Source organism: Scatophagus argus, chromosome 6 (genome assembly GCF_020382885.2).
Source record: "Scatophagus argus isolate fScaArg1 chromosome 6, fScaArg1.pri, whole genome shotgun sequence".
Classification (NCBI taxonomy): Eukaryota; Metazoa; Chordata; class Actinopteri; family Scatophagidae; genus Scatophagus; species Scatophagus argus.
In genome coordinates this window covers 19,254,639-19,267,893 of record NC_058498.1, presented here as the reverse complement: position 1 = coordinate 19,267,893, position 13,255 = coordinate 19,254,639, and the positions used below count along the sequence as shown (strand labels likewise).

The following is a 13,255-nucleotide window of genomic DNA, read 5'->3' as shown; positions in this document are numbered from 1 at the left end:
TATGCCCCTGCAATGTTGTTACCACTTTTGCCTCACCTTAAAAGCTTACCTACTCCATGAACTGCTCCTCCCAGTAGATCTGATGGTCTTCTGAAGAAGCAACACAAATGAAAGAGTTTATTTATGAAAATATCAGAATAATTAATGTTATTGCAAAGCAAAAGAAAACCTATAATCTTTTCACTTGAACAAATGGTTTCAAAGTATTTCAATAAATTTCAGACAAATATATCAACAGATTAAATTAAGCCATATGCAATTCATTTGCAACCAACAATTACTGAGAATATTTCATTTAATCATGTACTATATACTTAGTATGCAATGGTCATACTTTTCGTGTAGCAGTTACATTTAAACCAAGTCTCTGAAAAAGTATTTTTGATTAGCCCTTGTTTTTTGATGACACCGAGTAGACTGCACCTTGTAAAAATATTTCAGACCTCACTGCACATGTAAAAATATTAATAATTGCATGATAAAACAATGTCAAAGCGAACTAGGTCCATGGACAGCTGCTTTGCTGAACTGATGCGGCAGGTGCGTCCACTCATAGTGCGAGCCTGTCCAGTCCTATCTTTCTACTTCTACTTTTTACCCTCATTCAAAGAAAAAGTGGGAAGAGAACAACACACACACATTTACACATTTTCTTGATACCACGTTGCAGAGAGACAGAGACACCAGAAATATTTTATGTCCTCATCTTTTGCAATCATGCAGGGACGACAACAGTTACAAACCTAGCAGCTAACGTAACTTTTAACTGACACGTGGACAAGGATGCGAGGCCATGCTACTAGGGTTTTGCTAGCTAATTTGGACAGAGGCAGAAAATTTAAGACAAGTGATTTGAGACAGAATAATTCACATTCACTGAGGCTAACGTTATCTTGAAGTCAACTTTGAACATCCCAAACATCTCTGCTTTCACCGTCAGTGTAAATGTACGGTACAGGTGACAAGGGTCTCGTTCTTCTGCTGTTCTCTTCAGTAAAATCAATTTTATGATAGATAATAAGTTACCAAAACATTCACACTTTTTACTCATGTGTAACTTAAATAAATTTTATAAAAGGGAATTAATTAATTAATTTATTGGAAGAAATATACTTTTTAAAATAAATTCGTATAGACTGCACCATTGAAGGACTTTTTACAGTGTAGACTGGTCGCCAGTCAGTCGCAGGGCTGACACGCAAGACCAGACAACCACACACTCACACCTAGGGGCAATGTAGAATAGCCAATTAACCTAATGTGCATGTTTTTGGGATTGTGGGAGAAAACCGGAGCACCCGGAGAAAACCCGGACAGGTACAGGGAGAACATGCAAACTGAAGAAGAAGAAGGACAGAAGGGTCCAGACTGGGATTCAAACCTGGAACCCTCTGGCTATGAGGCAACAGTGCAAACCATTGCATCACCATGCCACACCCATCCACGTGATTACTGCAAGCCAAGGTTTCCCCGCAGAACATTGCATCGTAAAGATAGGATTAACGTTATTCACATCACCTTTCAGTGATTTTAATGTTGTAACTGATCAGTGTATGTAAAGATGAAGTACATCTCCGATTCTTCCCATTGGACAAATGGGAAGCAAAAATATTCCGGACAGTAGTGCTGCCATCATTCGCTGATGATGTAATTTGGAATCTGATCGTGTATAGTTGAAGTTGGGTGATGGAGCCACCATGTTAAGGGACTATATCTGGAGAGAAGGAGGATCCAGGTGCGGGTTCTCACTCAGAGATTTATTAACACAAAAAACCAACAAAAGGTGTCCTCAAACGGAGGGTAACAAATACAACAAAAGGTGTCCTCAAACGGAGGGTAACAAATACAACAAAAGGTGTCCTCAAAAGGAGGGTTTTAAACACAACGAAAGGTGTCCTCAAACGGAGGGTTTCAGAGGAGAAAAACACAACGAAGGACGCCGTCACTGCCGGGCGGGGAACTGGAGCTGGTGATCTGAAAGATACAGAGGATCAGGAGATGAAAGATTTTTTTCAGGAAGAGTTTCAAACATTTGCCGAAGTACTACCGCGAGGAAAAGCTGAAGAACTGGCGGAGAGTGGATGCAGACCAGGTCCTTAAATAAGGAGCGGAGAACAGGAAACAGGTGGGCTAAATGAGACAGGTGATAGCACTCAGCTCCAATTCCCCGTCCTGCCGACACAGCTGTCCCCGGCGTGCCTGAAGGAAAAAAGAATAACAAAAAAACAAAACAAAGGGAAAATAGCCGAATATTCGGCCACAATCCTAACACACCATAGGCCTCTATGCTAACATGGAGAGTGAGGGATTTATGACCTGTTACTTACAGTTTAACAGTGGTCTCTGTGCAGCAATCAAAAGATTTGAACATTCTGGTGAAGAATTTGCGGATCCTCTTGAACCACTTCCTTCGGGACCTGACTTCAACAAAGCCTGTTTCTTCTTCACGTAAGAGAGAGGCAGGTGGAGCTGCCTCATTTGTGCCAGGTGGTTTCTTATCAGCCTCAGGATTTGATATTTTGTCCATGTCATCTGTAGCTGTGGTCCTGTCAATTTTTTCAGCAGCCGTGCATTGTGGTCCATTATCGGTGTCCTCAGCAGTTTCTTCGTTAGTTGAAATTGAGCTGACTGAACTATTAGGGGAAGGTCCATGCCAACTAATTTCTTCGCTTGGTGTTACAAAGGGCTTACATGTTGTCGTTAGTGTCATGAATAAAGTGTTTCATTGTGATGAAACGGTGACCTAAGGCTTCACTGGGGGTGATTCTCTTTTCAGGATCCACGTGTAGCATGCGTCTGAGGAGGCTTAAAAAGGCCCGTGTGTCTTCATACTCAGTAGTACTCATCTCTTCTGGTCTGGCCAAGTCATCAAGGCTGTTAAATGTGTCAAAAACTACACTACATGGGTTGATAGCCATACCCGTTGTAAGCTTGTATTCAGCTTGTATTTTGAACCTCCATGGAGAATCAGGGCAGTGTTTGTCCTTAACGAAATAATCCCTGGAATAAATTCCAGCGTTCAGCAGGTGATCTTCAGGCTGACCGTGCATCTGCACGATGACTCTCATGTCCTCATATTCACAGTGTAGTGGATACAGGTGCTTGCTGTCAAGTTTGGTCGGCGTCGCTGACGCAGAGATTAGCTGAACCCCGATGCAGAGTCAAAAGGAGGCGGCAGGCAGGCGTGGTGGAGGTCCAAAAACGATGGTCTTTTATTAAAACAAAGCTAAACTCAAAAAAACACACTTACTGTGGCAAAAAACTAGGCATGGCATGGCAAGGCAAGGCAAAACCAACGAAACGTTCCTGGCATGGCATGAAGAAAAAATGCAGATCCTGGCATGGCATAGAGAAAAATGCAGACGCTCAGACAAAGGTGACTGGGAAGACAAGGACTAAATAGACATGACAACGAGACACAGGTGACACACATCAGGAGGGAGAAAGCAATCAGGAAAACCAAAGCAAAGCTACATGAAAACAGGGCACACAGGGGAAGAGACACTTTCAAAATAAAACAGGACATGACAAAAACCTTGAACATAAAACATGGAAACACATGACAAGACAAACATGAAACATGGCACATGGACAGAAATCAAGAAACAAAACATAACCAAAAACCACCAGGCATGACACTTGCCCAGGTACAGGAACGCTAAAACACAGCCAAGTCCCCACATATCGATGGCCTCATCCAGTGGGAGGCCCAAAATGACCTCAGGGCCCCTGTAACCAATTGCTTGAATTTTGTTGCCTTTCTTCATTTTGAAAACATTTTGAGCCATGCCAAAATCGATCATTTTCAGCTTGAAGGGCTGCATGTTATGGTTAACCAGCATGATGTTGTCTGGCTTGATGTCTGCATGTACCATAGGTATGCTCTTTAGGGCATTCAGAGCCACTAACATCTGTTGTGCAATTACTCTGATCTCAGACAAATGCAGTGGGGACCTCATCTTCAGCAGGTGGTGAAGAGTTATGTCCAGCCTTTCAAATACTATACAAATATGTCCCATATGAGTAAAACTGTCAAGTATCTTGACCAAATTATGTTTGTTTGATTCAAGCTTTTTTAGTTCTGTGAGGATGGCCTCCTCTCTTCTGCCAGAGTAGGCCAAGTTGTTCCGTATAATCTTCACGGCCATCACTTCCTGAGTGCTTAATTTTATGCATTTGGCCACTTTTCCGTAAGTCCCCTCTCACAGGAACTTCTTTATCTGGTATTTGGTTGACTTACTGGACAGAATGTCTTCTGGTTTAAAATCTATGTTACCTGGTTTTGACTTTTGGGCCATTTCTTCAAGTTAAATGTTTCCAATTCTATCCAACACAAACGGTATTTTTTTTCTCCAAGTATGTCTTCGACAGATTCGTTTTCCGCACTCTAAGGCGCACCTAAAAGCCTTAAATTTTCTCAAAAGCCGACAGTGCGCCTTATAATCCGATGCGCCTTATCTATGGATCAATACTGGTCAATCGTGGCTACCGTAGTCAGGGGGCGTGGCCAAAGTAACAGATTTAAGCGCACTGTGGATAAAACGGGAGCACGTACGGTGAATGTTCGCACCACAGGGAATGAGAAGTCGTCCTTCACTGTAGTTCTCGCTTGCCAGGCTAATGGCCAGAAACTACCACCCAAGGAAGACCTTGCCAAAAGAAAACTTTCCACCCGGCGTCGTTATCAAGGCTAACTCGAAGGGATGGATGGACGAAGAAGAGATGAGTGAGTGGCTGAGAGAAATTTACGTCAAGAGACCGGGTGGCTTTTTCCACACAGTTCCGTCCCTATTGATCTGCGACTCCATGCGCTCCCATATCACCGATGGAGTCAAAAAACAAGTGAAGCACACTAATTCAGTGCTTGCCGTCATTCCGGGTGGATTGACAAAAGAACTCCAACCGCTAGATATTGGTGTCAACAGGGCATTTAAAGCTAGACGGAAGGCGAACACACGTTCACTAAGACAGGGAGACAGCGCCGAACGATATACGCCACTATCTGCCAGTGGATCGTAAATGCCTGGGCTGATATATCAGTCTCAACTGTGGTCTGAGCTTTCAGGAAGGCTGGAATCGTCGCTGAACTACCAGACAACAGCAGCGACGCTGACTCGGATAATGACGACGTTGACGAGACGGAGCCGTTGGATGCCGTATTCGCCCAGCTGTTCAATTTGGACACTGAAGAAGAAGAATTGGAGGGATTCGTGGATGAGGAATGAACTGATAAAGTGAGCTTTACGTGTTTCTTTTGTGTGTTCACAACTGAACAAGGTTGGTCATATTGTGAATATGGACATTAACGTTTGAGCAACGTTGAGTTATTGTTAAATGGTTATTGCTTTGCACTATTTCGAGAGTTACTATATTGTTATTGCACTTACGTCTGAGTTACCGTAACGGTATCAGACTCTTTTACGTGTTTACTGAATCGAGGAAAAGTACCCCTCCACTACGTGATAAAAATGTTGCACTACCTGTTATACCTTGCTGTTGTTAAAAGATAAACTGTGTTGCGAAAATACTACACCGCTGACATTACCTCGGGAAAAATAACACAGCTGTTTATTCATTTTGGAAGTGAACGGGGTTGTTATATTGTTATTACTTTGCACTATACAGAGAGTTACTATATTGTTATTGCACTTACGTTTGAGTTACCGTAACGGTATCGGACTGTTTCTTTTACGTGTTTATTGAATCGAGGAAAAGTTCCCGTCCACTACGTGATAAAAATGTTGCACTACCTGTTATACCTTGCTGTATAAAGATAAACTGTGTCGCGAAAATACTACGTCGCTGACATTACCTCGGGAAAAATAATAACACAGCTGTTTATTCATTTTGGAAGTGAGCGGAGTTGTCAGAACGCTGGTTTGTATTCTATTAATAAAGTTTGACTGACTTATCTGACTGTTTTGTTGACATTCCCTTTAGCGCAGCTCCATTTAGTGGACGCAAAACGCAACCCGAGCCACTGCTGTAGCTTCTATCCTATGCGCCTTATAATGCGGTGCGCCTTATATATGAAAACAGTTTTAAAATAGGCCATTCATTGAATGTGCGCCTTATAATCCGGTGCGCCTTATAGTGCGGAAAATACGGTATTTGGGAATCGTCATTGAGGGAGTCCCAGTTCTTACTGATCTTGGCGATCTGGCCAGGGCATGTTGCCTGCTTCTGGGGATGAAATATACTCTGAACCTGCACTATCCACCCCAGCTCTGCAAAACATTTGAGGTGTTTGTGGGACTGTCTGTGGGAATTGACACGTTGCGCCCAAAGCCTTCTTCCAGATTCATGACACTCAGAAACAAACTTCTGAGCTAGTTGGTCAAAGGCTGACCTCACACTCATAAATGGCCCTTTTGTTGTGTTTTTCAGAGCTTGATGAATGAGTGAGATTGTTAAGAGATGAATGAGTGAATGAGTGTTTAATTGATAAGGCTGCATGTCAGAAGTTCAAGTATATAAACCGTTTTATGGTAAATGTTTTAATCCATACTAAGATGTACTGTACTGTGCACTTAATAAGTTGAAGTTCTTTTGTGCCAAATGCTGTGGTCAGGAGTCCCTGTATTTTATTTTAATGTCACATGTTTTAAGAGTATAATGTATAATGTAATATGTTTTTTTGTTTTCTTTGCTTCACAACTCCCACTTGCTTGGTGGGCAGTTAAATTGAGAACAACATGGCAGTCAAGTACAGACTTCGTCAGTTCCTCCAGCTGCTGTGCATTTGATGAGCTGAATGTCAAATGTTTTGGGAGAATACAGCACAGATTGTAATTTAAAGGTGTTCTTGTATGTGTTTGTTAAAATGTTTTAGTACATACAAAAAGGTACTGTGCACTTTCAAGTTTAAGTCAGTTCTCTTCTGTTATCTAAAATGCTCAGGTCAAGAATCACTGTATTTTAATGTCAGTGTTAAGAGTAAGCAGATTGAAGGTGTTCTATGCTGCACTTTAAGATGAGGTCAGAAGTTTCTGTAATTTTTTAATGTTAAAATGTTTACAACATTAAAATTGATTACAGAAACAAATAGTTCTCTTTCCTTATTTGTTAAGTTATGGCAGAGCTAACTAATTATTCCATATATTCAAATATTAATTTTCTGAACGGCATGCCATAATATACATACATACACATATATATATGCACACACATATATATATACACACACACACACATATACATATATATATACATATATATATATATTTGTTTTGCAATATTCACCCAATTAGGCAACACAATACAATAAAGTACTCATTGTATGAATATGCCCCTGCAATGTTGTTACCACTTTTGCCTCACCTTAAAAGCTTACCTACTCCATGAACTGCTCCTCCCAGTAGATCTGATGGTCTTCTGAAGAAGCAACACAAATGAAAGAGTTTATTTATGAAAATATCAGAATAATTAATGTTATTGCAAAGCAAAAGAAAACCTATAATCTTTTCACTTGAACAAATGGTTTCAAAGTATTTCAATAAATTTCAGACAAATATATCAACAGATTAAATTAAGCCATATGCAATTCATTTGCAACCAACAATTACTGAGAATATTTCATTTAATCATGTACTATATACTTAGTATGCAATGGTCATACTTTTCGTGTAGCAGTTACATTTAAACCAAGTCTCTGAAAAAGTATTTTTGATTAGCCCTTGTTTTTTGATGACACCGAGTAGACTGCACCTTGTAAAAATATTTCAGACCTCACTGCACATGTAAAAATATTAATAATTGCATGATAAAACAATGTCAAAGCGAACTAGGTCCATGGACAGCTGCTTTGCTGAACTGATGCGGCAGGTGCGTCCACTCATAGTGCGAGCCTGTCCAGTCCTATCTTTCTACTTCTACTTTTTACCCTCATTCAAAGAAAAAGTGGGAAGAGAACAACACACACACATTTACACATTTTCTTGATACCACGTTGCAGAGAGACAGAGACACCAGAAATATTTTATGTCCTCATCTTTTGCAATCATGCAGGGACGACAACAGTTACAAACCTAGCAGCTAACGTAACTTTTAACTGACACGTGGACAAGGATGCGAGGCCATGCTACTAGGGTTTTGCTAGCTAATTTGGACAGAGGCAGAAAATTTAAGACAAGTGATTTGAGACAGAATAATTCACATTCACTGAGGCTAACGTTATCTTGAAGTCAACTTTGAACATCCCAAACATCTCTGCTTTCACCGTCAGTGTAAATGTACGGTACAGGTGACAAGGGTCTCGTTTTTCTGCTGCTGCATGTGGTCGGGTCGTGACGTTTTACTTTGGGTATAAACCCTTAAATGGCGTTTTGTGGAAGCAATTTATTGTGAAGTTCAGTAAAATCAATTTTATGTTAGATAATAATAAGTTACCAAAACATTCACACTTTTTACTCATGTGTAACTTAAATTTAAAAAAAGGGAATTAATTAATTAATTTATTGGAAGAAATATACTTTTTAAAATAAATTCGTATAGACTGCACCATTGAAGGACCTTTTACAGTGTAGACTGGTCGCCAGTCAGTCGCAGGGCTGACACACAAGACCAGACAACCACACACTCACACCTAGGGGCAATGTAGAATAGCCAATTAACCTAATGTGCATGTTTTTGGGATTGTGGTAGAAAACCGGAGCACCCGGAGAAAACCCAGACAGGTACAGGGAGAACATGCAAACTGAAGAAGAAGAAGAAGAAGAAGAAGGACAGAAGGGTCCAGACTGGGATTCAAACCTGGAACCCTCTGGCTATGAGGCAACAGTGCAAACCATTGCATCACCATGCCACACCCATCCACGTGATTACTGCAAGCCAAGGTTTCCCCGCAGAACATTGCATCGTAAAGATAGGATTAACGTTATTCACATCACCTTTCAGTGATTTTAATGTTGTAACTGATCAGTGTATGTAAAGATGAAGTACGTCTCCAATTCTTCCCATTGGACAAATGGGAAGCAAAAATATCCCGGACAGTAGTGCTGCTATCATTCACTGATGATGTAATTTGGAATCTGATCGTGTATAGTTGAAGTTGGGTGATGGACCCAACATAGGCCTCTATGCTAACATGGAGAGCGAGGGATTTATGACCTGTTACTTACAGTTTAACAGTGGTCTCTGTGCAGCAATCAAAAGATTTGAACATTCTGGTGAAGAATTTGCAGATCCTGTTGAACCACTTCCTTCGGGACCTGACTTCACCAAAGCCTGTTTCTTCTTCACTTAAGAGAGAGGCAGGTGGAGCTGCCTCATTTGTGCCAGGTGGTTTCTTATCAGCCTCAGGATTTGATGTTTTGTCCATGTCATCTGTAGCTGTGGTCCTGTCAATTTTTTCAGCAGCTGTGCATTGTGGTCCATTATCGGTGTCCTCAGCAGTTTCTTCGTTAGTTGAAATTGAGCTGTCCGAACTATTAGGGGAAGGTCCATGCCAACTAATTACTTCGCTTGATGTTACAAAGGGCTCAAATTCAACAGATGGCGTCTCCAACTGGCAGTTTTTAATGGTCTGACAGACTGATTCGACATACATGTTGTCGTTAGTGTCATGAATAAAGTGTTTCATTGTGATGAAACGGTGACCTAAGGCTTCACTGGGGTTGATTCTCTTTTCAGGATCCACGTGTAGCATGCGTCTGAGGAGGCTTAAAAAGGCCCGTGTGTCTTCATACTCAGTAGTACTCATCTCTTCTGGTCTGGCCAAGTCATCAAGGCTGTTAAACGTGTCAAAAACTCCACTACATGGTGTGATCGCCAAACCTGTTGTAAGCTTGTATTCAGCTGGTGTTTTGAATCTCCATGGAGAATCAGGGGAGTGTTTGTCCTTAATGAAATAATCCCTGGAATAAATTCCAGCGTTCAGCAGGTGATCTTCAGGCTGACCGTGCATCTGCAGGATGACTCTCATGACCTCATATTCAGAGTATAGTGGATACAGGTGCTTGCCCAGGTACAGGAATGCTAAAACACAGCCAAGTGCCCACATATCGATGGCCTCATCCAGTGGGAGGCCCAAAATGACCTCAGGGGCCCTGTAACCAATTGCTTGAATTTTGTTGCCTTTCTTCATTTTGAAAACATTTTGAGCCATGCCAAAATCGATAATTTTCAGCTTGAAGGGCTGCATGTTATGGTTAACCAGCATGATGTTGTCTGGCTTGATGTCTGCATGTACCATAGGTATGCTCTTTAGGGCATTCAGAGCCACTAAAATCTGTTGTGCAATTACTCTGATCTCAGACAAATGCAGTGGGGACCTCATCTTCAGCAGGTGGTGAAGAGTTATGTCCAGCCTTTCAAATACCATACAAACATGTCCCATATGAGTAAAACTGTCAAGTATCTTCAGCAAATTATGTTTGTTTGGTTCAAGCTTTTTCAGTTCTGTGAGGATGGCCTCCTCTCTTCTGCCAGAGTAGGCCAAGTTGTTCCGTATAATCTTCATGGCCATCACTTCCTGAGTGCTTAATTTTATGCATTTGGCCACTTTTCCGTAAGTCCCCTCTCACAGGAACTTCTTTATCTGGTATTTGGTTGACTCACTGGACAAAATGTCTTCTGGTTTAAAATCTATGTTACCTGGTTTTGACTTTTGGGCGATTTCTTCAAGTTAAATGTTTCCAGTTCTATCCAACACAAACAGTATTTTTTTCTCCAAGTATGTCTTCGACAGATTTGAACGAGCAAAGAGCTATTCTATTAAAATTCTAAACAGATGAAAGCCCTGAAGCCCTGACATCACACTGACAAAGTTGTACACTGTAAATAATTTCACAATATTCAGTTGTAAAATTTCACACTAAATTGCCGTATTGTCACTTTACAGGACTTAACTTTAATGTTCACAGTATGAGACTGTACTTTCAAAGTTTACTATAAAAACAGTGCCATCACAGTAAACTATTGTATTATCTGTTGTTTTAATTATTACCAGGATTTCACAGTATTTTATTGAGTTATTTCACTGCAAAATACAGTATAACAGGCCGTTTCCAGTCCAGCGAGGCAGAAGTCTGACCATCATGGCGGACACAAGTGAAGTCAGTAGCGTGAAAACATTCACGATTAAAAGGTTTCTTGTTGACCAAAAATGTGTTCATCAACACAGATTGTTGTTTCAACGTGATGTGAATGTAATCGAGGCTAATAGACCATCGTAGATTGCCATCTAAGCATTCGTTTTTTTAGCTAGCTGCCTGCTATTAGTTAGCTAACTAGCTATGTCTCCAATCCATTTAAAGTATGCTGAAGTGGGCTATCATCAGGGAAACAATGAATAATTAAATGATTTAGGGCGACTTTGTTGTAACCATGAACACGTATTCTTGGCGACGAATATTGAAGATTATATGACAGACTAAGATGATGACTTCGATTATTACCAGGATCCAAGACCCTGACGTCTTTGCGCGGTGTCCCAGGAAAAAACACGGCAAATTACATGAACCGCACTGAATTGTGGGACCTGCCGCCGTTTTTTTCAAATATTAACTGTTGTCAGTACACGGACTTGATGCTACCCGCCTGGAGGAGAACAAGACAGAAATTATTGTGAAGGTAATTTCCCCTCGTTTTCCACCTTTACGTTCACTCCGTATTGACATTTTAAACAAGTGTGATGATCGTCATATTCATTATTGTTTATTCTCTGGCCCTTTGTTTCTGCAGTGACACCAAGTGACACCCACCACCTCACCGAAGTGGCAACCACACGGAGGATTAACACGGTCAGTTGGTTTCATTAACTGTTTGTGTGAGCTAAAGGGACGTTTTGTGTCACGGCAGAGTGAATCTTTGCTCCACATTTTGATTTGAGGCTGTGGCTGCGGTAACATTAGCAAGTTATATAGTTGGTTTAACGCGGTACAAAACACCCACGCTGACGTTTTTCTTTCATGTGTAAATTCTCAGTAGCACGTAGGCTAAAATAAAGTGCTTTTTTTCAAGCTTTTCTTTATCAACGGCTTGTAACCACGGTGTCGCGGCGTAATTTACAAAAACAGATAAATGCCATTTTGGAAAAAAATGAGTTGAGGCTTGTAATTTACTCTTTGCATAGCGCTGTTTTCAAAGCCCGAATCCGTTGTAGTAAACGTAGTGCAATAACCGATATCTCCTGTTGAAAACTCGGTCAAACTTTGGTTTGATTCACATCACCTGAAGTGAATAGAATGAAAAAACGGAGAAATTCTAATGGAGTTATCTGAACTCTTCATATGCTCTAACATTAGTTTGATTTGAATCGGTTGTCCTGTTTTTTTTTCAGTTAAAAACATTTTGCGAAGGCAGCGGTCCGTTTTCCTCTTCACATAACAAGTTATTATTTTTGCCTGTATTTTCCTCTCCTAGTTTATTAATTTTATTGTTTTGGTGAATAATGTTCCACTGTAAATTTAGCGGGTGCGTTTATGTGTCTGATAACGTTAGTCACTTTATTAAGCACATAAAGCTGCACAGTAACACTCCCAATTATCGCTATAAGTGTGGTGTGTCTGACTGCACACGAATGTACCTCAAAGCCACTGTTCTACAAACGCATATGTATAGAGAGCACAAATCAGTGGGACTGCTATGCAAACAAGTGGACGCAGCCTTAAAGTGTGTGGCTCAGCCTTGTGCATTCAAGTGTAATACTGTAACCTCTCTTATAAAGCATTTGAAGACAGACACACGAGGGATTGGAAATCAAATATCCATTCAGAGGCTGTGACTGCAGCTTCACAGTTTCATCCAGTTTTGACTCGCACATTTCCAGGAAGCATAGAGGTAGACAAGTAGAGGATCTAACTGATTTGGTTCTACACAAGTCTGTTCCCACAGAGCCTGAGCCTCAACCGGGGCCCTCATGTTCAGACGTTTTTGATGAACAAAATGAACAAGAAGTTTCTTTTGCTGTTGATGAAGCCCTATTCCTACACAATCTAACACTTCTCTACTTGAAATTACAGGCCAAGTTATTGTTACCAGTAAGCACTATTCAAACGATCATTGAGGACTTTCAAAATGCTCATGAAATTGGCCTGTCACACATGTTTAACATTCTTAGAGAAAAATTGAAGGTTCTTGGAATTCCTGAGTCCACAATAAGCAACATTATTGATGAAATTAACAAAGAGGATCTACTTAAGCTCTATAACAAAGGAGTTCTGAGCACGGATTTTAAGAGGAAAAATGCTTTTAAAAAGAGTTTCCACTATGTTGAGCCTGTGCCTGTGTTTTATTTTAATTAGAGAGTGGGTCA

General features: G+C 40.7%; 1 protein-coding gene across 1 annotated transcript; it reads right to left on the bottom strand.

Annotated features, from left to right (window-relative positions):
* Positions 1-2,014: 2,014 nt before the first annotated feature.
* Positions 2,015-10,465, bottom strand: LOC124060713 (homeodomain-interacting protein kinase 2-like). The gene is made up of 3 exons (XM_046391969.1): positions 9,455-10,465; positions 2,328-2,662; positions 2,015-2,199 (listed from the first exon to the last, which is right to left on the bottom strand). The coding sequence occupies exons 1-3, from the start codon at positions 10,463-10,465 to the stop codon at positions 2,154-2,156; spliced, it is 1,392 nt and encodes a 463-aa protein (XP_046247925.1). The 3' UTR covers positions 2,015-2,153.
* Positions 10,466-13,255: the final 2,790 nt, after the last annotated feature.

What these genes read in the sequence shown, in the direction of transcription:
- LOC124060713 (XM_046391969.1), bottom strand. Translation starts at nt 10,465, where the DNA reads ATGGCCATGAAGATTATACGGAACAACTTGGCCTACTCTGGCAGAAGA. An exon ending in TTGTAACATCAAGCGAAGTA is followed by an intron (nt 2,663 to 9,454) that starts ATTAGTTGGCAT and finishes CCAAGCGAAGAA; the next exon opens with ATTAGTTGGCATGGACCTTC. An exon ending in ACAGAGACCACTGTTAAACT is followed by an intron (nt 2,200 to 2,327) that starts GTAAGTAACAGG and finishes TTTTTCCTTCAG; the next exon opens with GCACGCCGGGGACAGCTGTG.